Source organism: Lissotriton vulgaris, chromosome 11 (genome assembly GCF_964263255.1).
Source record: "Lissotriton vulgaris chromosome 11, aLisVul1.2, whole genome shotgun sequence".
In the NCBI taxonomy this organism is placed as follows: domain Eukaryota; kingdom Metazoa; phylum Chordata; class Amphibia; order Caudata; family Salamandridae; genus Lissotriton; species Lissotriton vulgaris.
In genome coordinates, this window is record NC_141699.1 from 168,730,567 (window position 1) to 168,756,572 (window position 26,006).

Below are 26,006 nucleotides of genomic sequence, written 5' to 3' on the forward strand. Positions count from 1 at the left end.
TGTCTGGAGGTGGAGCCTCGCCAGAAGTTTGCGAATTAGCAAGTTTACGTGTATTGGATACTACCAAAGAGTCTAAAGGCAGCTGTCCCTTAATGTTTGTAGGGTCCACTGGTGCTGGCCTATATTTTCTCTCTATCCTGGGGTTAATGACCCGTGCCCTGGTGGTCTCTTTAAATATGTCCCCTGCATGTTTAAATACCCCTTTTAACATTGGAAATGTTTTGAGTGTTTTTTCAGAAGTGTTTAAAGTGTCAAAGAGGAAGTCTTCGTCAATAGGATCTGCATGCATCTCTACATGGTGATTGTATGCTGCTCTTTCTATCAATGCATTAAAAGCAGCTGTGTCCTCTGTAGGCAAAGTCTTAACAGGGTATGCAGTATTGTCTGGAATTGGCTGATAGTCTCCAGGATCTACAGGGTCAGACCATGGTTGATTTTGGATGTCCTGGTCATTGTCCACTGGATAATTGTACTGTTCATTATCCTCATAGTCCCCATAGTCATCTGTGCGTGTGGGAGAATATGTACAAGTCTCTTGCACATATGGTCTGATAGGCTCAAAGAGAACAGGAGATGTAGAAGTGTCTCTTTTCTTTTTGAGTGGTATCTTATAGGACTCAGCGTAAGGGTCTGGTCTGATTTTCCTTTTTAATAGGGTAACTTTGCCAGTATCGGGGTCAACATACAGTTTTGACTGTTCATCTGTTGAGTGCTCCTGCTCTTTAGGTGCTTTAGCTCTTTCCCCTGATATCGCCTTTTTTGTTGGTGTCGGTTCGAATCCGGTTGTAGGTTCGACCGCTCTTGGCTTCACGTGTGTAGGAAGTCCGAATTTTATTGGCCCGAGAGACTTCTGTGTTTCAACAGTCTTTTTAGTCTGTATGAACTTTTTTGGAGCCGTAATTGTTATTGATAAGACTGTTCTCTTTTGTTAGATAACCACTTTTTGGCCTTGTGTCGTCTTCGGAGTTTGCTGCTTCGGAGCGATGTTTTGCTGCCTCGGTTCGATGGACCCCTTTGGTTCGATCCTTATCTTCGGCTCGAGTGTCTTTGTGTGCACCGGCCTTGGTTTGTCGACTTTCTGTTTTGTTTCGACAACCGACTTCTGTTCGAGTCCCTTGTTTGTGTTGCTTGGTGTCAACATCGTTCTCGTCGGTTCGACGGCCTTTAGCTTAAACGTGGAGATGGGTGTACTGGCTCTCAGCTCGACAACCCTTGTATGCGACTCCACCGGGTCGACGACCTTTCTCTTTTTGGTCGGCTCCGATGGATCCACACTTCTTGGTCCGAAGACTGTGAAGTCTATCAGTTTCGGTTTTTGTTTAGTTTCCATCACTTTCAGTTTCGATTTTACCAAGCTTTGGTAATGTTGCACCGATGGCTCTTGTCTTATATTCTTAGCCGGGCTTAATTGCGGGGCTATAGAATCAATGTTATGATCTTGGCTAAGGCCTTCCAGCGATGCCTCGACCTGAGCCTCTGGAAGCGTATCAGTAAATGTATTGGGCTCCGTACTCACGGTTGGCCCAGTGTCCTCGCGGGAGTCGTCCTCGACGGCTCCGATGCCTGGATCGTCGTCCCCTACCTCGACAATGTCTTCTTAGTCGTCGATGTAGTAGTTGGAGTCATGTTCTGACCCCTGCTGATCTGAGTCTTCAGCTTAGACTACCTCTTCGTCGTGTAGGGAGTCGTGCTGGGGGTTGTGTTTTAGGGTTTGGGGTAGTGCAGTGGTGTTTGTGTAGTGTAGGGGGTTGTGTTGGGGGTAGTGTTTTAGGGTTTATGTTAGTGCAGTGGTGTATCGGTAGTGCTGGGGTAGTGTTTTAGGGTTTAGCGTAGTGCAGTGGTATTTGGGTAGTCTAGGGGTTCATGCTGGGGGTAGTGTTTTAGGTTTTAGGGTATGGCAGTGGTGTTTGGGTAGTGTAGGGGGTTGTGCGGGGTGGGTTTAGGGTAGTGCAGTGGTTGTGTTGTGAGGGGGTCATGCTGGGGGTAGTGTTTTATGGTTTAGAGTAGTGCAGTGGTGTTTGTATAGTGTAGGGGGTTTAGGGTAGTGCAGTGGTGTTTGTGTAGTGTAGGGGGTCATGCTGGGGGTAGTGCTTTGGGGTTTAGGATAGTGCAGTGGTGTTTGTGTAGTGTAGGGGGTATTGGTTTAGGGTAGTGCAGTGATATTTGTGTAGTGTAGGGGGTCATGCTGTGGGTAGTGTTTTAGGGTTTAGGGTAGTGCAGTTGTGTGTGAAGTGTAGGGGGTTGTGTTTTAGGGTACAGGGTAGTGCAGTGGTGTTTGGGTAGTGTAGGAGGTCATGCAGGGGTAGTGCAGTGGTGCTTGTGTAGTGTTTGAGGTCATGCTGAGGGTAGATTTAGGGTTTAGTGGAGTGCAGTGGTGTTTGGGTACTGTGGGAAGTCGTGCTGGGGGTAGTGTTTTAGGGTAGTGCAGTGGTGTTTGAGTAGTGTAGGGTGCAGTGTTGGGGTAGTGTTTTGGGTTTACAGTAGTGCAGTGGTGTTTGTGTAGTGTAGGGGGGTCGTGGTTTAGGGTAGTGCAGTGGTGTTTGTGTAGTGTAGGGATCGAGCTGGGTTCTAGTGTTTTAGGGTTTAGGGTAGTGCAGTGGTGTTTGTGTAGTGTAGGGGGTCGTGTTTTAGGGTAGAGCAGTTGTGTTTGGGTAGTGAAGGGGGTTGTGCTGGGGGTAATGTTTTAGGGTAGTGCAGTGGTGTTTGTGTAGTGTAGGGGGTCGTGCTGGGGGTAATGTTTTAATGTTTAAGGCAGTGCAGTGGGGTTTGTGTAGTGAAGGGGTCGTGATGGGGTAGTGTTTTAGGGTTTAGAGTAGTGCAGTGGTGTTTGGATAGTGTAGGGAGTCGTGCTGGTGGTAGTGTTTCAGGGTCGGTGCAGTTATGTTTGGGTAGTGTAGGGTGTCATGCTGGGGTAGTGTTTTAGGGTTTAGGGTAGTGCAGTGGTGTTTGGGTAGTGGAGGGGGTAGTGTTTTAGGGTTTAGGGTAGGGCGCCCAACCAGCCACAATATCCGTAGACATAGGATCCTGACTCTTTTGAACACTCCATCAATTGAATAATGTGGGTCAAGTGCCCTAACACGTCCAAGACCGACCAATTCCTTTCTTGGGATCCCTCATACACTTGGAGAAAAAGGTACATAGTTTCTCATCAATTTCAGGAGTGTGTGCCACCTTCCCCTTCTGTGAAGGCCTGGGGCATTCTCCCCTCATCCTATTCCTGACCTCCCTTTCAAGGGGTTGATGGATTTTCCCACCACATAATCTGCCACTTTGGCGTCAGGAGTTCACTCCTCTGACCTAGGATGATAAATTTGGGTAGGCTCGAACATGTCCGAGTGGACCCCGTCCCCAACCAGGGATTGAGAGGAGAGGGACTCTGGACGCCAGGGATGCCCTGAGTCCTTATCCTCATATGAGGAGATATAGTCCTCCGATACACCCTCTCCCTCTAAGGGAAACCCGCAGTCGGGGTCTACAATAGTGGTGACAGCGTCACAATTTTCTCCGGGCTCCTCCTCCTCCCAGCAGGGTGCATGTTTTAGCATTCGTGCACTCTTGAAGAAGGTCTCCATACGTTAATCGATTCCTTCCAAGTACCCCGCGTTATGCTTAACGGCCCTTTTATTCCCCATCTGGGAGCTACTGGGACCCACCATCATCAGATCTGGGTCACTGAACACCCCAGGGATGCTTTTCTCCAGCTTATAAACCTGATCCCTAAGAGAAGCCAGCGCCCAAGAAATAGCCTGAGAGAAGGCTTGGTCCACTGCTGGAGGGAGAAGTTGGGGGCCATTCCTCCTCCACTTCCTGGTAGGAGGAGTAAAAATGGTCTTCTGGAGAAGACATGATAGCAGAGGGTGTGAGCACAGAACACATGCAATTAAAAACCTAAAAGCAGCCCCCTCGCCGGTGCTCCAACAGCTGGGCTTTCCCCGAAGGAGTTATAAGAATAGACTGTGGCGCAATACCAATTACCACGACCAGGTGGCGCTGGTCACAAACGTGGGCCGTGTGGGGAAATCACTGCATAGGGGAGTCAAAATTAGGTGAGGGTTGGTCGGGAATCAAGCGGACACTAAAGGAGTGGCTGGATTCCCAAACACACTTAAGACCAGCGGGAGCGCTCGACGGAGCTGTCTTGCTCAGACCAGACGCGCCTGACAGGATCTCACCGCGCGCAGAGCGACTGTGGGAGAAACTGCGAGGGGGAGAACACGCTCGGGCAAGAGTCTGCTGCGCAGGGAATATGAAACGATACCCAGGCAATAATGGTAATAACGTGCACAAGAAACCGATATACAAACAGCGACAACGTCAGATTAAGCCAAGAATGTAAGGAATGCACTTAGCTGACTAGCAGTGAAGAAAGAGGAAGCGGAAGGGACGTCACAATATTATGATGGACTGTGATATGATTGGACTATAATTGCCTTGGAGACTACCCCCCTAATGGTTCATGGGTTGTGTAGTCTTCTTTAATGATTGTTGTCTTACGTTTTCTTTGAACTACTATGCAAATAAAGTGAGGAAAGATATGCATAATCCTCGCCTCTGTTCTGCCATAGAATTAATTAAACTTTATCCCGGGGCAGCTAGTTTTGGTGCTGGGGATACCTCAGGGGTGGATGACCTCCCATTTACGACCACCGAAGTAGTGACGGCGATTAGACATCTAACCCCCAAGAAGGCGGCCGGTCCGGATGGGATCCCTGGGGACCTGTTGATCGCGGAGCCGCTGGCTTGGGCCAATTTAATCGCCACAATTATGAACTTGATTACTAGGGGACACCAGGTGCCAGATTCTTGGAAGGGGGCAGAGGTGGTAACAGTGTTTAAGAAGGGGGAAAGAGATGATCCTGCGAACTACAGACCTATCAGCTTGATAGATATAATTCAGAAAGTGGTCGGCAGGGTCATCATCTCAAGGGTAGGCGATTGGATGGAGGAGGCCAGTATTCTATCCCACCTCCAAGCGGGCTTCAGAAGAAAAGTAGGCACGATGGACCCGGTCTTTCGCTTTTTTGTTATCTATTGGAAGGCAGTTACCATCAAGAAAGGCAGTTTATACATGGCCTTCATAGATCTCAAGACGGCTTTTGACATGGTCCCCCGGGCTAAATTATGGGAGATCCTAGGGGAGATGGGATTCCCTAGTAGACTCCTGAGTCTAATCGTAAAGCTCCACGAGGGGAACTATGCGAGGGTCAGATGGGGATCCCAGGGACAGTTAACAGATAGGGTCCCTGTGAGGAGAGGAGTACGCCAGGGCTGTGTCATGGCTCCGACCCTTTTCTCCCTATTCGTGAATGGAGTGGTGGACCACCTGAAAGGGGAAGAGTCGGATGGCCCATCCCTGGCGGGGGAAAGAATCCCCACTTTACTCTTCGCCGACGACACCTTATTGATCTCCAAATCCCCAGTGGGTCTGCAAAAACTCTTGAACCGGTTTAGCTCCTTCTGTACCAACAGAGGTTTAACCATCAACACCTCAAAAACTAAACTGATGGCACTCTCCCCCTCCAAAAGATTTAAAAATAACTTCTTGCTTAATGGGGCTCCCCTGGAGTTGGTTGATTCATTTGACTATCTTGGTGTCCGGATAAATAGTCGAATGACCTGGAAGGACCACCTGGCCAAAATGTTACTCAGCCACCAAAGAGTATCTGGGGTGACCCTGAGGGAGCTCCGCGAGTCAAGTAGTAAACCCGTCTCCCCGGCCATGGCGATTTATGAGGGTCAGATTCTTCCGGCGGCATTATATGGCTCCGAACTCTGGGGGTTTGAAAATGTTTCAGATCTCTCCACAGCGGAAAACAACTTTCTGAGGAAGGTGGTGGCTCTTCCCGCTTCCACCCCACTGATTCCCCTGAGACTAGATCTGGGCAGAAGAGCCCTAAAAGATTTGGTGAGGCTACGCCCATTGCTCTTCTGGACCCGTTTAAGAAGAACTGAGGAGCTTGCAAAATACGCTGAAGGGTTGGATGATCTTTTTCTGTTGGACACTGGGAAAAAAATAGGATGGCTGAATAATGTGAGAGACCTGGTTCTTAAATTAGGACTAAGGGATGCTTGGGAGTCCCAAACGCCGCCACCCAAGGAAGTGATCAAAAAGCTATACTGGGACTGGGTACAGAGTGAAGCACTGAGTGGTATGGATGGGGGCTCACTCACGGATCAATTTTTGCTAATTAAATGGGTGAAAAAACTGGAACCCTTCCTCGACCTGATAACTAAACCTCTAGATAGAGCGCTATATCTAAAACTGAGATATGGGACGCTCCCGGTGTATGACTTTATGGCGAGGTGGTCCAACTCTGGTGCCCCCTTGCGTTCGTGCCCTGGCTGCGCAGCACCAAAGGAGACTGTGGCCCACCTATTCTTTGCCTGCCCCGCTTACAAAGTGGCCCGGAAAATCTGTCTGGAACCTGTATGTAGGGAGCTGGGGTTGAGGTGTCATAGCCAGGCACTACGTGTACTTTCTACTGACTCTTCATCCTCCATCATAATATGTGGGGTGGCAAAATTTTTGGGCAGTGCGTGGGTGACGCGCTCCCGTTTACTGAAATCGCATTCTAGGGTACCAACGGTCTGATGCTTGTAACCGCTTGTAGTAAACTAGTGACTGTGGTGCATTTCTTCCCTTTTATGCGTATCATTTTATAATTTTAACTGGAGAAGTGGAAATGTATTATGTATATGTATTCTTTTATGGTGATCAAATTTGCAGAATAAAGATATTTAAAGTTAATTAAACTTTATTTGATCTGATTTAGAAACATAGATCATAAAAGAGTACATAAAAACAGTAAATTCTCTTACCTAATACAGTAAATCCTCTTACCTAATACAATACAGTGAGATTGAATTAAAACCAGTAGGTAAAAACGGGTGTTACAAAGCCCCGTTCACAATCACTTCAGGTTACCAGAATCGTAAAGTTCAATGTCTCACAAGATCAATATCATGTACTTCGTGCAAAATACGCAATAAGGGGTCCAAGTAAGATGTAACTAACGCTCCAATACCTGACCAGTCTGCACTATATAAAACTGCAGAAAAACTAAAAATAGACAGTGTTTTACACACTTCTGTCATTGGGCTATATGTGGGCTACATCTGGGTGATATTTGTGCTATATTTGGGCTCTTTTTAGGTCGAGCCTATGACATTCCGCAGGAATGTAAATAGGGGAGAATTCAAGTGGCCAAAAAAGTTCTCAAACTATCGGAGAATTTCAGGCGGATATCCAATAGTTCACGTGAAGACAAGCACACAAGCACGCGCATTTCCCCACAGGCTTCCCCATTGCATCACCACATCAAAGCCAGCCATCTGTTGCTTCCCCAGCGTGGTGCCGCCAGCAGCTTCACTTCAGGCATCCACTCCTCCCACCCCCTACTTCACACTTCTCACGGCCGCCAGGCCATGTTTCGCATTTCTCCTCCCCCTCCCCACTATCATTCTGCTATGCAGATCGTTTCTGTTGTGTACCTCCTGCAGCTTCTTTATTACGAATACTTTTAGAGGGCCTGTGTGCTTGCTTTTGTAGGCAGGGGGACTGTGTCACCATGAAGAATAGAAAAGTAACGTCCCCGACCTGGACATATCAAACAGGCCCGGGCTGGAAAGGTGAATAGCTGTTAAAGCAGCAGCTGGAACCCTCTTCACACATGGGCATTCAAGGCTGCCAGTGATGCTTATCACAAACGTAGCTTGTTTTCATTGCACTCTCCCTGCCCTCCTCCGGTGCCCACGTGCTGGTTTATCCACCCCATCCCCCTCCCACTTGTTGGTGCGCCCTCATACGCCCCCTTGTCTGTTGTTGCTTCCTCGTGCTCAACAGCCCTTCCTTCCCCCTCCCCCGCTGTCCGTTCTGTTCCCTCCCTCCTCCATGACCCTGGATGGCACATAATACAGTTTCATCGAGCTTAGGGAGAAATGTGTTATTCTTTTCAGCCGCTCTCCACAGAGATTAGTTGTGCGAGTTTCTCTTTCAATTAAGTTCAGAAGTGTGTTACAATTTCTGGAGAATATTTGAAATAAACGACTGATATGAAATAGTTTGAGTGCCCCACCCCGGCCATTTCATATGCACCCATTTTTTACACAAGCTTATGCTGCAGAAGACTGGTTCGAGCAGAAAATGCTTTGCGCGAACTATGACAGTCACAGCTTTAAATAGGCAGGTAAAGACCCTGTGCAGTTCTGAAATCCTTGCTTTTAAGTGGTGATTTGTCCTGGCGTTTGTTGTTCTGCCCCCCTTCCATGGACACTGGGCCTATTACATGTCATATTACTCTTCTGGCACTATTTTTTTTCGATTGCATCAGTTCGCGCACAGCTGATGGCTTAAGTGTAAAAACACACCCTGCCTTTCTTGATCGTCTTGGGCTCTTATCTCAACACATTTTTGGAGCAGTTAAAGACTGAGATTAGATGTCAGACTTGTTCCGAGGTCACCAATTCCATGCACCAAATCCCTCCCACTTGTTTAACTTATGGGCTGGTTCTGCATTGCACTTAATCTCCCCGTGCGGTCCCTATCCCCCCCCCCGCCCCCCACCCCCTCCTGCCCATCTCTGCTTGTTATTTTCAGTGCTGCCATTGTTCTAGAATCATTCCACCTCCCACACAGACAGAATTATTTCTACTTCTAATTATATTTGAAAATGCATTTTGCCCAAAGCAGTATATAGTTGCACTGGGTTATTTTATTTAATTAGTTTTATAAAGAGCTTGGTGTTTACTTATAGCATGTTTCGTTAAAGCTTTTGCTTGTTTCCCCTGCAGTAACATATGCAACCCCCTTAACTGCTCAAGGGTCAACAACAGCATTCTCCCTGCAGTTAGCCTCGCATTGTCTCACTTTTCCGTCTCCATGCTGTAATCTTTCAGTCTCCCTGGCAGACTTCCCCTCGTCTGCCAAGGCCTGCATACTGGTAGTGCTTTTCCTTCCATTAGCCTATCCTTCTCAGGGAATTTATCCACCCAAGCATTTTCGTTGCGTTCTGATACTCGTTTTATTGCTGTTCCCATTATTAATGGAGGACACTACCATTACCAGAATGCACAGGAAGAGCCTTGCTGTATGTGCCACTCGCCCAGGCAAAGGGAAGCTTGTAAACATTTGGGGCAGATAGTCTTGGTGTGCTCGAAAAAACAGAATTTTGTTGGTTCTTAGTTTACGGTAACTTGATGTCTACCTGCTTCTTGACGAAACAGCTACTTTATTTTTGTAGGCATGGGGAGGGCTGACATCAAGTCTCGAACTGGGTTCCCTAGTTCCAAAGTCAGCTGCTCAGGGTCTTACGCCACACCCTCTCTCCAAATATTGCTGGGCATAGATATTGGTGTGTTCTGCTGGTAGTGGCCGAGATGAGTAATTCATTTTTTTCTTGTTTGTTTTCCTGTAGTCACCTCGAGAGGGGGTAGTGCCTGGGGCTGTAGAAGTTTATGAACTGAGTAGCTCACGCGGACACCATGTGTGACCTTGGGCTAAGTTGCAAGCCAGTTTACCCATCACACATTTTAGGAAGAATATCACCAGGTGTCTCTAGTTGGGAGACTGCATCACCCCAAAGGTGGTTTCATGCCATCATGTACTTCGGACCCTCACCCTCACACCTCCTCACCCTCACACCCTCTCACCTTCACACACCCTCACACACCCTCACCCACCCTCCCACCCCCTCACTCACCCTCCCACCCCCTCACTCACCCTCACCCCCTCACTCACCCTCACCCCCTCACTCACCCTCACCCCCTCACTCAACCTCACCCCCTCACTCAACCTCACCCCCTCACTCAACCTCACCCCCTCACTCAACCTCACCCCCTCACTCACCCTCACCCCCTCACTCACCCTCACCCCCTCACCCCCTCACTCACCTTCACCCCCATCTCACCCTCACTCACCCTCACCCCCTCACACCCCCACACCCTCACCCTCACACACACCCTCTCACCCTCACACACACCCTCTCCCCCTCACACACACCCTCTCACCCTCACACACACCCTCTCACCCTCACACCCACACCCACCGTCACTCACCCTCACACCCTCACTCAGCCTCTCACCCTAACTCAGCCTCTCACCCTCACCCCCTTACACCCCCACACACCCTTACCCTCACACCCCTTCACCCTCACCCTCTCTCACTCTCACACACCTCCTCACCCTCACACCCCCTCACTCACCCTCACACCCTCATCCCCTCACCCTCAACACCCTCTCACCACTCACCCTCTCACCCTCACCCCCTCCCTCACCCACACCCCCTCACCCTCACACACCTCCTCACACTCCCTCTCACTCACCCTCACAACCCCTCACCCTCACAACCCCTCACACCCCCTCACTCACACCCTCACACCCTCTCACCCTCACACACCTTCACCCCCTCACCCTCACACCCCCTCACCCTCACACCCGCTCACCCACCCTCACCCACCCTCACACACCCTCACACACCCTCACACACCCTCACCCTCACACACCCTCACCCTCACACACCCTCACCCTTACCCTTACACCCCCTCACCCTCACACCCCCTCACCCTCACTCACCCTCACCCTCACTCACCCTCACTCACACACCCTCACGAGCACAGCATAACAAAACATAGCATAGCATAACAAAACACAGCATAGCATAGCATAACAAAAGAAAAGCATAGGATAGCAAAACATAGCATAACAAAACAAAGCATAGGCTAGCAAAACAAAGCATAACAAAACAAAACATAGCATAACAAAACAAAACATAGCATAGCAAAACACAACATAGCATAGCGTAACAAAACACAACAAAACATAGCATAACAAAACATAGCATAGCATAACAAAGCATAGCAAAACAAAATATAGCATAGTATAACAAAACATAGCATAACAAAACACAACAAAACATAGCAGCACAAAACATATTGTAGCATAACAAAACATAGCATAACAAAACAGCAAAACACAACAAAACGTAGCATAGCATAACAAAACAAAATGTAGCATACATAACATAGAATTGCAAAGCATAGCAAAACATAGCATTGCATAACAAAACACAACAAAACATAGCATAGCATAACAAAACACAACAAAACATAGCATAGCATAACAAAACAAAGCATAGGATAGGATAACAAAACAAAACATAGCATAACAAACCATAGCATTACATAACAAAACATAGCATAACAAAACACAACAACACATAGCATAACAAAACATAGCAAAACACAACAAAACATAGCATAGCTTAACAAAAAACAACAAAACATATAATAGCATAGCAAAACATAGCATACCAAACACAACAAAACATAGCATAGCAAAACATAGCATAGAAAAAGACAACAAAACATAGCATAGCATAACAAAACATAGCATAGCATAACAAAGCATAGCATAACAAAGCATAGCATAGCAAAGCATAGCAAAACATCAAAGCATAACAAAACATAGCAAAGCATAACACAGCATAGCATAGAATAACAATTCAAAGCATAGGATAGCAAAACATAGCTTAGCATAACAAAACATAGCATAACAAAACACAGCATAGCATAACAATTGAAAGAATAGGATAGCAAAACATAGCATAACAAAACAAAACATAGGATAACAAAACAAAACATAGCATAGCATACAGCATCACTCTGCACCACCACTGCATCACTCAGGGGGACCACAACATCACTATGAGCTACCACAGTATCACTGAACGCCACAGCATCACTCGTTCGCCATCACAACATCACTCAGTGCCACCACAGCATCAATCTGTGCAACCATTTAACACCTGGTTCAAATATGTTTTCTCAATGTTTCAAGCTTTATTGTAAATGTAAATGTAAATGTACATGTATTTATATAGCCCAAATCACCGACCCGGTATCTAAGCGCTTGCTTAGGGAACCCGTCCTGGTATTCCCCTGTAGGATAACCCCGGCAGGGTATCCACAAGGTGAAAGCCAGGCATCCCACCGCGAGGGGCCGTTGTGGAGATTAAGCAAGCTATTGTTCAGAGTCGCAGAGTGTGAACCCATGAATCGAGTAGGCACCGGAGTGAGAATTGTCGAGTCCATGGACCTTTTCGGACTCATGACCCGCCGAGCCGGGAATTGAACCCTGGTCCCGGGCTGACCTCTGCTTCCAGGTCTGCCTCATCTAACCAGTGAGCCACACTTCTCCACAAATGTAACAAAAAGATGTTAATATTTCACTTCTGTTCTTGGATTTTCGTCACAATTAAATACACTGAACATAATCTTCACAAAAGTTATTTACAAAACTTTAAGCTATTGCCAATATGAATTACAATAACTTTTATTTAAGTATTAATTATTGGAAAAAAAATTAAAAGCCATTGTCATTTGTAATATCAATACATGTAAGCCACGTAAATACAACACATATTGCATTACAAATGCTATAGGTGTCACATTTGCGAAAGTTATAACTATTGGCATTGTAAATGACACAGCAATTAATTTTGCTATTTTCAAAAACAAAACAAATACAAAATGTGTAATTTACAATACCAATAGCTCAAACTTTCCTAATGCGAGACCTATTGCATTGCAAATGCTTGTTTCTTTGGTGGCCATCTTGGGAGGGAGACTTATTTGTCATGAGGTTTCCTAATTTCCTCATTTACTGCAGTCTCCTCAGTAGGAAATGCTTTCAGTCTTTCACTTTGATTCCATAAAGAAGGCATTCAGATGTATCACACATTTGCCATAAATTCAGAATGTTAGCACTCTAGTTGTTCATTAGATCACTGTAGTAAAGCTACTGCTCACCAGGGAGTTAACTGGAAGTCTACTGCTGATATTGAAAGTTATTGTTTCAGTCTGCATGTTAGAATTTTCTAATGAAATAGAAGAGGATTTGAGATCTTACTTAAAACATGCCCTAAATTTTCTTTCTGCAGCACTAACCATAATTTCTATGGCAAAATGAACCCCGTCATTTTGTTCCTTTTAAAATTATATCTTTTAAGTGTTACCGGTTTATTCCAATCAAGATGGCTTCAGGTGTGCCATCATTTTGCCATAATTAAGACTGTTCGCTCTCTAGTTGTTCTTTAGAACACTCTGGGAAGCTGCAGTAGAACACAAAGGCAACAACTGACCGGATGCTCCTGTTGAAATATAACAGGAAGATATTTGAGATCTCACTTAAAACATGTCCTAATTTTTCTTTCTACAGCACTAACCATAATTTCTATGACAAAACGAACCCCATCATTTTGTTCCTTTTTAAATTAAATGTTTTAAGTGTTACCAGTTTATTCCAATCAAGATGGCTTCAGGTGTGCCATACTTTAGTCATAAGTAAGGCTGTTAGCACACTAGTTGTTCTTTAGAACACTCTGGGAAGCTGCAGCAGAACACAAAGGAATCAACAGACAGTCTCTGCCCTTGTTGGATGTACATGTTTTACTGAGAATGTCAGACTTCATTATCACATTACTGAGAAAGATAATGTGAATTTACCGAAAATATGCTGTAATTTTAGCTTCTGGAGCACCTTCCAAAACTCTATGGGACAAGCATGTGAAAATAGTTTTCTCTCAAACATGATTCATGATATCCCAGCAGAAGGTTTTTCACAGGGTAAAATCACCTTAGAACACAACACAAGTCCTGAAATGTGTATGGTACCTTTAACAAATGAATTCTAATGTAACTAAAGTCTGTTATCACCCTTTATAGTTTTCCTTTTGGTAACCTTCAAAATCTTCGATTCACTACAATGCATTTCAATGGGGTACTACCATGTATATTGGTCCCAAGATGGCTGCCAGCAATTCCAGGATGAAGTGCTGACAGCCAATCAGATCTCACGATGACATGTGTGGTTAGGCTCCGCCCAGATATCGATATTTTTTCTTTTACAAATTTCTCAGGAACTACTGAACGGATTTACACAATTTAATAAAAAGAGTTCGTTTTTAACCAAGGGCTACCTTTTTGCCAACTTTGGTGTAATTCCGTTCAGCAGTTCGGGCTGTAGCCATGGCTAAAGTTTCCTATGGGAATTTGCATGGGGAAAACAGGTTTTGGGACTCCCCTTTTTTCTTAGCCCTACTTGCCGAATCACCCCGAACCTTTCACGATCGGAGCGGGCCATAAGTTTTGAAAATTTCTGAAGGACAGTTTCTGATGTCTGTCCACTGGATTTAGCACGAAGAATGTTCATACCAGTGAGTGGTATTTTTACAATAGCCAGATAACTAATCCAGACTGAGCTTTATTTGTGTCTCAGAGCATATGAGGATCACACAACAGAGGTGGGAACCTTTTCAACTGGCCAATTACTAACTTCTTTATGAAATGCTTTGTACCAGTACCAGCCACATTACGTATATGAACTGCGTGACTTAGGCACCTCCAATAGCATCTTCAATGCTCACTCTCTGATGGGTGAAACAGCATCTAAATCAACTGCCAAAGGGGCCATGTATCATGATGGTAATGGATTGTTCCTCGGACTCAACTTTTAGCCTACTGTATTTTAATCCACTTGATAGAGGTATCTGCCTTAGTGGCTAATAAGCTATGGAATGGCTTAATGCTTGCCACTGTTACTGACAAACAGGAATAGAAAATTTCAATTCCATTAAAGACAAGAAGACAAATATTACCCCATCTTTAGAAAAAAATCATCTGTCATCTAATATCATTATAGATATTTATAATCATCTAATAGTGCCATATATTCAATGGATTTTTCTTCCAACCTGTTTGTCTTGTTATACAGAGACAGACAAGCCAAACTACAGTAACATTACCCTACTTTATTGAAGGCAATAAATAAAAAGGCAGATTTGATACTATTATATCTTTTCAGATTGTTACGGTTGTTAGGAAATGAATACAATGATCTAAGCTTAGTCTGCCATTTGATCCAAGGAAAGTAGTCATCAATATGGCGACTTTGTAAGATATTGACTCAATGTTTAATGATTGTTTTTCTCTACCATTTGACTTCTGTTTTTTACCTTAAGCAAACGCTGCTGTTAAAGTAGAAAAAGTGTAAAGCATAATCTCCCATCTGTGCCCTCAATAGAACGGAAAAGTCATAATCACAGTAGCTAGAATATTTTACATTACCTTGTTTGTTTTACTGAACGTACCATACTAGGAACTGTTTGATGTGGCAAGATTGGATTAATCACCATGGCAGGTTGTTATTAAATGCCAAATTTTATTTTGTTTGCTAGCAAGTAGTCAGACATCTTTGTTGCGCATGGCTAGAATACCACTCACTAGTATTCTCTTTACCAGACATCAGGAAGTGGTGTAAAAAAGACATAATAATGTCAATGGAGCAGATATCGCAAGAGAAAGTGGTTTTCTAGCACTATACCTTTGTAAGCCATGTTTCCTTCCGAAGTTGACTGAGGTTCTGATTGTAGAAACTGAACAGCAAAAAGGTGTATTCGTCAATTATAAATACAGCAGCTGCATTTGACTGCTGCAGTTGTGTGCCGGGCACAAGAAGCACAATAGTTAATGTCATTATTTTCTGCTGCTAGGCATCACGTAATGCATCTTCACTGAATATTTTACTTAAAGTAGGTTTTTCTTTCATTGGGCTTTAGAGAAATCTCACCTAAACTACCTTTAGAAACACAGGTTCTTATTTTATCACCTTCCGCGAACTAAGACTTTTCTCACAAAAATGAAATACCTTGGGTTCACACCATGTCCTTCTCTCTCGTTTCGTTGAACAGCAGTATATTTTTCTTCTTCTGATCTATCATCATTTTCCAAAGCAACCCGAGCTTTGTATTGGGCACTAGATTCAATTTCTTCTGCTAACTGGGTTGCTCGTGCTTCACGCCTTAAAAATTCTTCTGAATTATCTCTCTCCAATGGAACACTAAAAAACAAATACATCTTTAAAAATCAACATCCAGCAGCAAGTTTTAAAGTTCTGAGGAGATATATATATAATTTTTTAATTTATTTTTTAACACAAACTATATTGCATTTTGGCCAGCAGTTAAGGATACATAGGATTATGTGTGCATTGTTCAGTCGAGAAGCCAGACATTGTAAAGGGCATGACTCCTGTGTGACATTATATGCACCAATAATTGTGGAATGACAGAGAACAAACAACACTTTTGTCACCACGGCATGCAAACAGATAAATAAAAAAATGAGTAGCTACTACAGGTAATGAGACTATCTTACAGTAGGAAAAATACACAACTTGGCAAATGCAAAATAAGCCCCCCCCACACACACACACACACCACCATACTGTCCCGCACCAACTTGTCTCCATACTACAGTGTCATGCAGGGTTCGTCACATAGGCCAGAGATTTGGTGTGTGGGTGTGACACGGGATCAGATACCTCTCAGACTGTGCAGACTGGATATTGTGTAGATATATCAAGACTCATCGAAGCAACAGTGAGTAAAGGAGTAGGGCAGGGAATGTCAGTGGACCCCTGTAAGAGCCGATGGTCCAATGATACACAGAGGTGGGAAGGTCCCTGTGTGGTGTATACGGAGGGCTAACCGAGTGGTCCTTACTAAGAAAGGGCAGGGAGTCTACTGCATAACTCTCCGCATAACTCCAACGCACCACTTCCACTCTCCACCTGAAGACATGGGGAGCAGTGGGGGCTTTCACCACCTAGTCAAGAGGTGCTTAGCAAATATTACTGCCAGGTTGATGAAACATGCAGTTATCTGGGAACCCGTAGACCTCAGTTACAAGCCAAGTATACAGTATTCAACAGTGTCCCAGTGTTCAGACCCTAACAGTTCTGCAAGGGCCGACTTACCACTACCCAGTAAGGAGAAAACGAGGGGCATGGCCAGAGTTTGTCAAGTAGATCCGCGTTGTGTGTTCGGCAACAGGGACAGCTGGAGGGTACAGCGAGGAACATAATATGCTGTTTATGTGGTGTAAAATAAGCTCTATGGAGAATTGTGAATTGGATGAATTTGAGGGAAACTCTGCGAGAGTACTCCGTAATGAATTGCCAATCTTTAACATTGAAAATGCAAAACAGGTTCTCTTGTCACTTGGTGCGCAGAGCGGTCAACGAGGGCAGCCCGATTGCTGCGTAGGCCCTGGTACAACCATTTAACTGGGTGCCGACCGTGGCCCATGGTATGCATCACCTGGACAAACTCCTGATTCTCAGGGTCGGAGGAGAGTGGTGCCCAGTGTACGTGAACATGGGACTTTCCATAGTTCACTCGTAGGCCAGACAAATTACCAAACCAACTGAGCACCCTGGATATAGGAGTTAGGTCCCCCCAGAGATTGTGAAGAAATAATACGTGAAGAAATAATATGTCATCACCATATAGCATACAACATAGGTCCCTGCGAGATCCCCCTATCCCAATGCAAACGGTCTGATGCACTGTGCCAGTGGTTCTAATGCCAGCACACAAAAAAGGTGCAGCAAGTCTGCGCATCCCGGTCTCATGCCGTGGGACAAGGGACATTGCGATGAGGCATGTGAGCCCCATGTCGAGGAAGCCACATACAGTAGTTGTACCCAGGGTATATAGGAGGGGTGTAGTGTGAGGGGAGGGGGGTGGTTGTCATGTCTGTGAACATAAAATACCACTTCAACAACAAATTGACCAAGTTCCCTATGGCAATTATTTTTATTTTTTACGTACCCGTGGACTATATGTTAGAATTCACTTTTTATAAAAACAAGTTTCTCCCCTATATATTTATGGAGTAGCAAGTCACACGTTTCAATTGCCTACTAAGTAAAAAGTCTTTATCCCAATCACAAAGGACAGTCTTACTGAATGCTCTAAGGAAACTGGAACTGATAAACTCAAGTGTATTCAGCTCATAGCACTCACAAGTGACATGTGAAAAAAATGCAAGTAGGAGAAATGACCCTTCACGGGCGAACCACCGTCGGGATACCTGGCAGGTACTCACCAGGAGAGCCCATTGTTATCATTCTTGGCGGTCATAGTCATCAGTTTATCAGTTCCAGTTCCAATGGCCTTTGGGATAAGAAAGTACAGGGAGTAAACTCCCTTGTTTTGTTGATGTGGTGGAAGAAGTTCTATTGCGCTTTTTTATAGGAGGGATATTACCTCCTGTCTTAGCAGAAGCAAATGTTCTTGTGGCATTGGGTGCTGTTTGGGTGATATGTTTAGGAGGGGGGGGGGGGGGGGAGGTAGATGTTAGTTCGAGACAGTAACCTGATTGAATTATTTCTCACACACACCTGTCTTATGTGATGTTGGTCCAGACCGGAAGGAACTGTTGTAGTCTTCCCCCAACTGGAGTGGAATGTGGTGGGGGTAGTGGAGGGATGTCATTGGGTAGGGGTGGAGGCAGAGCGGGAGTTGTAAGTTTTGCCTCTGCCTTTGTTGTTGTTACCCCAGTAACCCCCTCTTTGGTAGCCCCGACTGTAGGTGGATTTGGTAGGGGCTTTGTAAGAAGTATTGGGACTATCTGAGGAGTAACCTCTGGTGGTGTTTCTGTAGGATGAGCGACAAAAGGATCGTCTGGGAGCTTGCGACTGCAAGTCTCCCATAGATTTAGCTGTGTCTGTATACTTTTTCATTTTTTCAAGGGATACGTCCACATTAGGCCTGAGTATTGGCAATACACCATATGTTTGCTGCCTGTGATGCTGTTCTCTTGCCCGAGTCGTCCAGGAGCTTAGACTCTTTATCTGGTGGGAAAGCCTAGCCTGATGTTTCGGAATTGGCTCTTTTGCGCACGTTGGAGACTACAATGGAGTCTAGTGGAGCAGGCACTTTAATGTAGGCTGGGTCAGAGGGTGCAGCCTTATACTTCTTTTCAATTCGGGGTTTGATGATTCGAGCCCTAACTGGAACTTTGAAGACCTCTGTCGCATGCTTAATGACCCCTTTAAGCATGGGTAAAATTGAGGTGGACCTTTGTGTGGTATCAATGGTATCCATAAGGAAATCTTCCTCTTCTGGGTCAGTATGTAGGTCATCTCCATGATATTGGGCAGCTCTATAGACAAGTTGGTTAAATACCATAGTGTCCTCTGGTGGGGAAGGCCTGGAGGGGTATAGGTCATCTTGTGGGATGTTAGGGACGTCTGGGGTACTATAATCATCCCAAAGGTCAGGTGAGCCAGGAGGACTAGGATTATTTAGTAGCTCATTATCTGCACCACCCCCTGTGTCATCAGAGATGTTATCCCGGTCATAATCATCTTCTAATGGGGTAGGAGATGGTGTAGGTGAGTGATGTGGCAGGAGAGGAGGTGGTGGATGAGGAGGTGGAGGAGAAGGAGGAGGAGAAGGTATTCTTAGAGGAGAGGTCGCAATGTCCTTCTTAGGATGAGGAGCTGGTGCAGGCGTCTCTAATGATCGTTTTTTAGCGCGAAGAGTCAATCGACCAGTTTTGGGAACCTTAACAAGAGTTTTTGTGTAGGATCGGGATGGAATAGTTCCTCTGTGGGAGGTAGATCCTTTGGTGCCATAGGCTTTTTCAGCACAGAACGGGTAACATCTTTTGGCTTAGAAACATGTTCTTTTGTAGTGTCTTTGTCCAGTGGACCATGTGGTTTTTTTCGACTCCGAAGGTTTTTTCGGCTCAGGTGGTTTTTCCGGCTCCGAAGCATCGGAGTCGGGTGCTCTCGGTGGCAATTTCTTGCTCGGCTCCAGGTGTGGTTTTGGTGCCAAGGAGCCGGTGCCAGTCTTCGGCGAGTGCTTAGATGTCGAAGCAGTTGGCGTGGAGACGGAGGAAGATTGCTTTTTTTTCGGTGCAGGTAGGTGTGTGCCGGCACTGGGGGTATGCTGACTCGAGCCTGAGTCGCCTAAAGGCTTATTAGGCTTCTTTGCCGAGCTCGAAGGCGGGACATGGGTAGCAGTCTCTCGGTGTGCACTCGGGGCCGAAGGCGAGGGTGTGACCGAAGCCTTTTTGGAGGGTGTCGAGGAAGGGTCGGGGTCGACGTGTGTACTTACGACCCTCTGTGCTGGAGTGATGTCCTCGACGTCTGAGTCGTCAGCCTCGGAGTCGCTGTCGACACCATGTTCTTGCTCCTGCTCTGGCATGTCGACGCCCTCTTGGAAAATGTCATCCGGGATCGAAGATAACGAGCGAGCCATGGTTCTTCATGCTAGTCGGTCCCGAATCGTTTTCTTGGAGCTGAAAGAGGCACAAGCGGAACAGTCTCTGGCCTCGTGCTCCGGAGGAAAAGGTTGCACACCTCATGTAGATCCGTGCGGGGAAACTTCGACCCACATTGAGGACACTTCTTAAATGGTGTCCTTTCCATGAGCCACAGAGTAAGGCCCAGATAGACCCGAAGGCCTTCGTCGATGTCCGGAATCGAAGACTTCGAAGTCGTGAAGAATCGTGTTGATGGGAACCGCGATCGAAACAATACCGTCGAACTGGGTGAAGATTGCGCGTCGAAGGAGAATCTATTCCAAACCGGAGCGCAAGATACACATCCGAGCCCAATGGCGGAAAAAAACAGTCTAAGGATGGAGCCAATGCCCATGCGCACTATTGTCCAAAGGAGGAGTCACCTTTCTCTTGACTTCCAAAGACTTTTCAGGACAAAAATACAACTGCAAACATCCGGCCCAACACGAGGTGGCGATCTATGCACAGTGTGTAATCTGCAGCTCATATTCCTCGAACCAGGTAGATTAGATGAATCCATACTCTTCCAAATCTAAACAGTTGAAATGGGGGGTGCCTCAGGGATCTGAACTGAGCCCCATCCCTTTTAAAATCTAATAATAATAATAATAATAATAATACTGAGTTTTATAGAGCGCATACAGCTACCTCCGTAGGAAGTGTCCCGGCGCTGGCGTGAACAGTGAGAGTCATAGTGCAAAGAGATGAGATTTATTGCGTGAAAAACCATGTTTTCAGTAGGCTTCTGAAACAAGGTTCAGAGGGTGCTTGCTGGATTTCCTGTGGCAATGTGTTCCAGAGCAGTGCCGTACTTGCGGAAAAAGTTCTGCCACCCAAGCGCGCCCTTTTCACTCGAGGGACGTGGAGATGGACCTTATAGCTAGACCTTAAAAGTCTGGCCTGAGAAGATCTAGGCAGTCGTTTTTTTAGGTAATTTGGGCAGGTCCCATAGAGGGCTCTATAGGCCAGGGTGAGCGCCTTGAATTTTATTCGACTTGCCACAGGTAACCAGTGTAGCATGCGCAAGTGCGGAGAAATGTGGTGTCTGAAAGGGACCTGCCTGAGTAATCTGGCCGCTGAATTCTGAACGATTTGCATCTTTTGCAGCAGAAACTTCGGGAGGCCTAAAAAGAGGCCGTTGGCATAATCCAGCCTTGAAGTGATTGTGGCGTGAATAATCGTTTTGCGGCAGCTCACCGGGAGCAATCGGAGAAATCTGCGTAGGCTCCTCAGTTTACCTATGCATCCTCCAACAACCTTCTGTATCTGGGGGGCAAAAGACAGGCCATTATCCCATGTAAGCCCCAAATTTTTTGCCTTTATGCTCGGAGATGGTGCGGGACCAATCTCGTCCGGCCACCAGAACTCAGCGGGGGGTGGAGGCTTGTGCCAAAGAAAATCACCTCCGTTTTGCCCGCGTTTAGTTTCAGCTTGTTGGTATTCATCCAGCAGGCCACGTCTCGAAGGCAGCCCTTACAGTTAGAAAAGGCTGCCTCAGAAACCTCAGAGAATGGGAAGACCAGCTGGGTGTCATCAGCGTAGGAAATTGCAGTGACTCCCCAATTGGCAATCAACGTGAACAGCGGGGCCAAGTAAATATTAAAGAGCAGCGGGCTCAGGGCAGAGCCCTGTGGGACCCCGCAGTTCAGTCTCCTAGAATCTGAGGAGAAGGTGCCAAGAGCCACCTTCTGCGATCTGTTGGACAGATAGGAGTGGAGCCAGCCCAGTGCCTGGGCTTGGAGGCCGATCTCAGCCAGGCGTTGTAATAGCCTGTCGTGATCCACCGTATCAAAGGCGGCCGATAGATCCAGGAGCACCAGCATTGCTGATGCTCCTGAATCCAGCGACCATCTGACGGACTCTGCCACCTCGATCAGGGCGGTCTCCGTGCTAAAGCCGGCTCTAAAACCTGATTGTGTTTCATGCAGAGAGTTACTATCCTCCGTAAATTTATTTAGTTGCCGCTGGATTAATTTTTCGAGCATTTTACCCAGCGCTGCCAATAAAGAAATGGGACGAAGATTACTCAAATCTTCTGGGGCCCCGTTTGGCTTTTTTTTCAACGGGAGTATGGTTGCGTGCTTCCAGCACTCTGGGAACACTCCGGAAGAAATGGACACATTCCATATATGCTGGAGAGTAGGTGCCACAAATTCCGCCATCAAACTCCAGAGTTTTGGTGGGCAGGGATCATCAGGAGATCCTGATTTGCATCTGTTAATTTCCTGCATAACGGCATCTCGTGTAATTGATTGAAATTGGCCTGAGGTTAGTTGAGGCGCTCTATATTCCAATACATCTGATTTAACAGTGCTTACTGCAGGAGTAAAAGAGTCAGATACTTTCAGAATTTTGTTCTCAAAATATTCAGATATAGTATCACAGAGTTTGTCAGACGGAGTCACATCCAGCTCAAAACATCTGGGTTTAAAAAAAGACTGCACTATCTTGAACACTTCTTTGCTAGAGTGTTCTGCTTGATGGATGGAGGTGGAGAAAAAAAGTTTTCTTGCGATTTTTATAGATTTGTGCAAAGCGCGGATGGCGGCCTTGTAACGTGCCTTCGCCAAGCTGCAGTAGTCCGCCCTCCAAAGTCGCTCTAACTTTTTACAGGCGGACTTCTCCGCCCTCAGTTCCTCAGAGAACCAGGGAGCGGAGGGGGAGTCTCTACGGGACATTGCCCGTTTAGCTGGCGCAATAGAATTCACCATATCACCTATTCATTTTGACATAGCCACTGCATCCTTATTTACATCAGATGAGAGTACAGGAGGGTTGTGAGCCAGGACGGGGCCTATGTTTTCAGGGATCAGACTTTTCCACTGCCTCTTCAGAAAATCTATAGCTCCCCTCTGGCATTTCTAGTTGAATCGTTTGGAACTACAATTATTTCTTAAGTGCATGATACAAAGATCCTGCTTACCTATGAAGGGGATTCAGTTAGTGCCAAAGAAACTTTTTCTGTGTGCCTAAAGTCACTATTGGACTCGCTCAGGAAGAACTAACTAAATACAGTGCAACCTAGACAAGACTGAGATCCTGTTCGAGCCAAATCCCATTCAGGATAGACAGGAGCTTGGCTGAATAATGTTTCCCCTCAGACGCCCGTGTGGTGGTGGCAAGAAACGAAATGGTTACTTACCAATAGGAGTAGTTTTGAAGCTTGAAGAGCTTTCTGGATTCACATGCTGTGCATTATTCCGCCATCTAGTGGTTGGGTCCGGAATTGTCTCTTTTCCAATTTGTTTTTAGGTCTCGCCTGTCGATGCGCATGCGCATCGAGCTTGCGAGACTATGGGGGCTTAAACACTCTTTAACCAACTTGCAAGGAATCGTGGCGTTTCCTTGCAGTGCCCGTGAAATTTAAGCTCAATGCGCATGCGCATTGAGCTTAAAAGCGCGTGCACATCTCACAGCCTCCCTCAGCTCCGCCCCCTCACTTCTTGGTTGCACGGTCGCTAGGCCGTGCCTCCCCTACTCTACTCCCCCCTCCTCCTCCTACTCTCCTCCCCCCTCCTCCTCCTACTCTCCTCCCCTGCCTGCCGTGTCGCACCGGGGGTAATTTTAAACATGGGTTTTAACTGTGTGTTGGAATACGATTCAGACATTCAGACAATCTCTATGCGCAAACGGGCACAAAATTATGAAAACGTAAATTATTCACTTTTGTGCCGCGGTTAGCGTCGCAGCAGACGCCTAACACGGATTCCCGCCTCCCCCAGCTCCGCCCCCTCACTTCTTGGTTGCACGGCCGCTAGGCCGTGACTCCCCTTCTCTCCTCCCCCCTCCTCTTCCTACTCTCCTCCCCTCTCCTCCTCCTACTCTCCTCCCCTGCCTGCCGTGTCGCACCGGGGGTAATTTTAAACATGGGTTTTAACAGTGTGTTGGAATACGATTCAGACAATCTCTATGCGCAAACGGGCACAAAATTATGAAAACGTAAATTATTCACTTTTGTGCCGCGGTTAGCGTTGCAGCGGACGCCTAACACGGATTCCCTGACGATTGTTTCCGCATTAATGACAACGCCTCTTCACTGCTAAAGCCATTTTGTCTATATTATGACGTCGAATGCGACACACAAGTAGACAGAGGATACGTTTAAACCTGCTCGGCATTCATTTTGTAGTCAGGCATAAAGTACGTAATTTACCCATCGGATGACGTCAAGTATAGCAATCGAAACAAATACAAAGTTGCCTGACCTTAAGAAGGCTGCTTTTCGGGACGCGAGTCCCGAATCCAGTAAATAGTGCAGTGCGTGACTGCTGTAGTTGCGCAGGAGCGGATTTAGTAACTGGTCTACTTCCGCTTCCCTTCTGTAGGTGCCCTTGCTAGGAGGACTGTGGCAGTAGGTTTTCCATCATTGAAGTCTACTTAAGCGTGAGCCAAGATGTTGCGGAACCTTATGGTAAGCTAATGGTGCACTCCGAGACTCAGAGCGGATATTTTGTTTCGCATGGGTATTGGAAATTGGACGAGCGTTTGGAAGCTGGGGTAGTTTATACTGTCCTTGAAGACAGTGCTATTTCTCTCAATGTGACTCCACTTTCAGCAGTTCCTCCTGGGCTGTGGGGTTAACTGAGAGTTGGAGAGAAATTAGCTCTCCACATTAAGGCTGGTCTACAGATTAAGTTTGTTTTTCAGTAACACTACACGATAGCGAGTACTGTCCATTGATTGTATTAGCCATAATGATGTATCGACGTTTACTTTAATTAGTAATAACTGAGCACATTAGGATCGAAAAGTCTAAATGAAAGTCTCTTCAGAGACCCATCAACCTCACAACAATAAGCACGATGTGGATAAATGGAATGTGTTGCTCTCATAATGTCGACTTCGATGGCTGTGTATATGCAACCACGATTGTTATAGCTTCTTCGCATAGTCCTAAACAACTGCCGGATTATTGCCCTTCATATGTTCTCCGACTTTTTTTCTTCATTTCCTCATGTTTGTCAGTTCGCAGTTTTCCCTGCAAAATGACATTATTATTTCTCAGTGCAAATTGGCACTGAAAGTGCTTGCCTCGCGAATTTGATGGATGTTGGAGATCTTTATTTTCTCACGACATTTTAAAAGGGAAGCAAAAGTCCTGATTTTAATTTGAAAACACAAATGTAAAAAACTCTGCTAACTCCAGGTAGCAATTATGCATTCGCAAGTATTACGAAAAGTTTACTAGAGAGACATTTTGGTTTGGCACATCCCTTATTCAATGCATGACTACTGCAATCAAGTCTAAAGCCAGTTTCTGAGCTGTCATTGAAATTGAAATAGTCAATTGTTCCAGAAACTAAAGCATGTCGTTGAGTGTGTAACATCCATGTCATTCAATACAACAGCCATGCTCTAGATCAAAAGCTTTTCATCCAAACACCTCCCTTGATCTAAACCAATACAATGAGCTAACAGATCACTAACTTATAGGTGGAGTGTGAAAAATAAAATATCAAGGAAGCAAACCTGTATTACGCCTTGAAAATGGAGCAACACCCTTCTACACATAATGCTTGCACCTTCATTTCTATAATTCAAAAAAATCTGAATACATCTTTCTTGAACATTTTCAAAAAATATTTCAGCCATTATCCATGATTAAAAGAGCACCAATTTGCCACCTCGGAATCCACTTAGATTACATTTACCTTTCTTCTGCTATCATCTGTATTATGCACGAAGTCATATCACCTCTTCCCCAAGTTCTACATACGTTCATTTTTAGGCCTCGCGTAAGGCCTCGCGTACCGACAGCTCATGTATGCTCATGTATCCCGCTTTCACCACATCCACAACCACCACCACCACATCCACCACCACTTTCACCACATCCACATCACCACATCCACATCCACC

The 26,006-nt window shown here is 45.8% G+C and overlaps 1 protein-coding gene across 22 annotated transcripts in view; it reads right to left on the reverse strand.

The window, feature by feature from the left end:
• ATXN2 (ataxin 2) overlaps positions 1 to 26,006 on the reverse strand; it is a 1,802,199-nt gene that overhangs the window by 1,375,646 nt on the left and 400,547 nt on the right. For all 22 annotated transcript variants that reach the window (XM_086943042.1, XM_086943056.1, XM_086943053.1 and 19 more), the window contains one exon: positions 15,700 to 15,891. In XM_086943042.1, the coding sequence (XP_086799168.1) occupies positions 15,700 to 15,891 (192 nt within the window). The remainder of the gene's footprint in view (positions 1 to 15,699; positions 15,892 to 26,006) is intronic.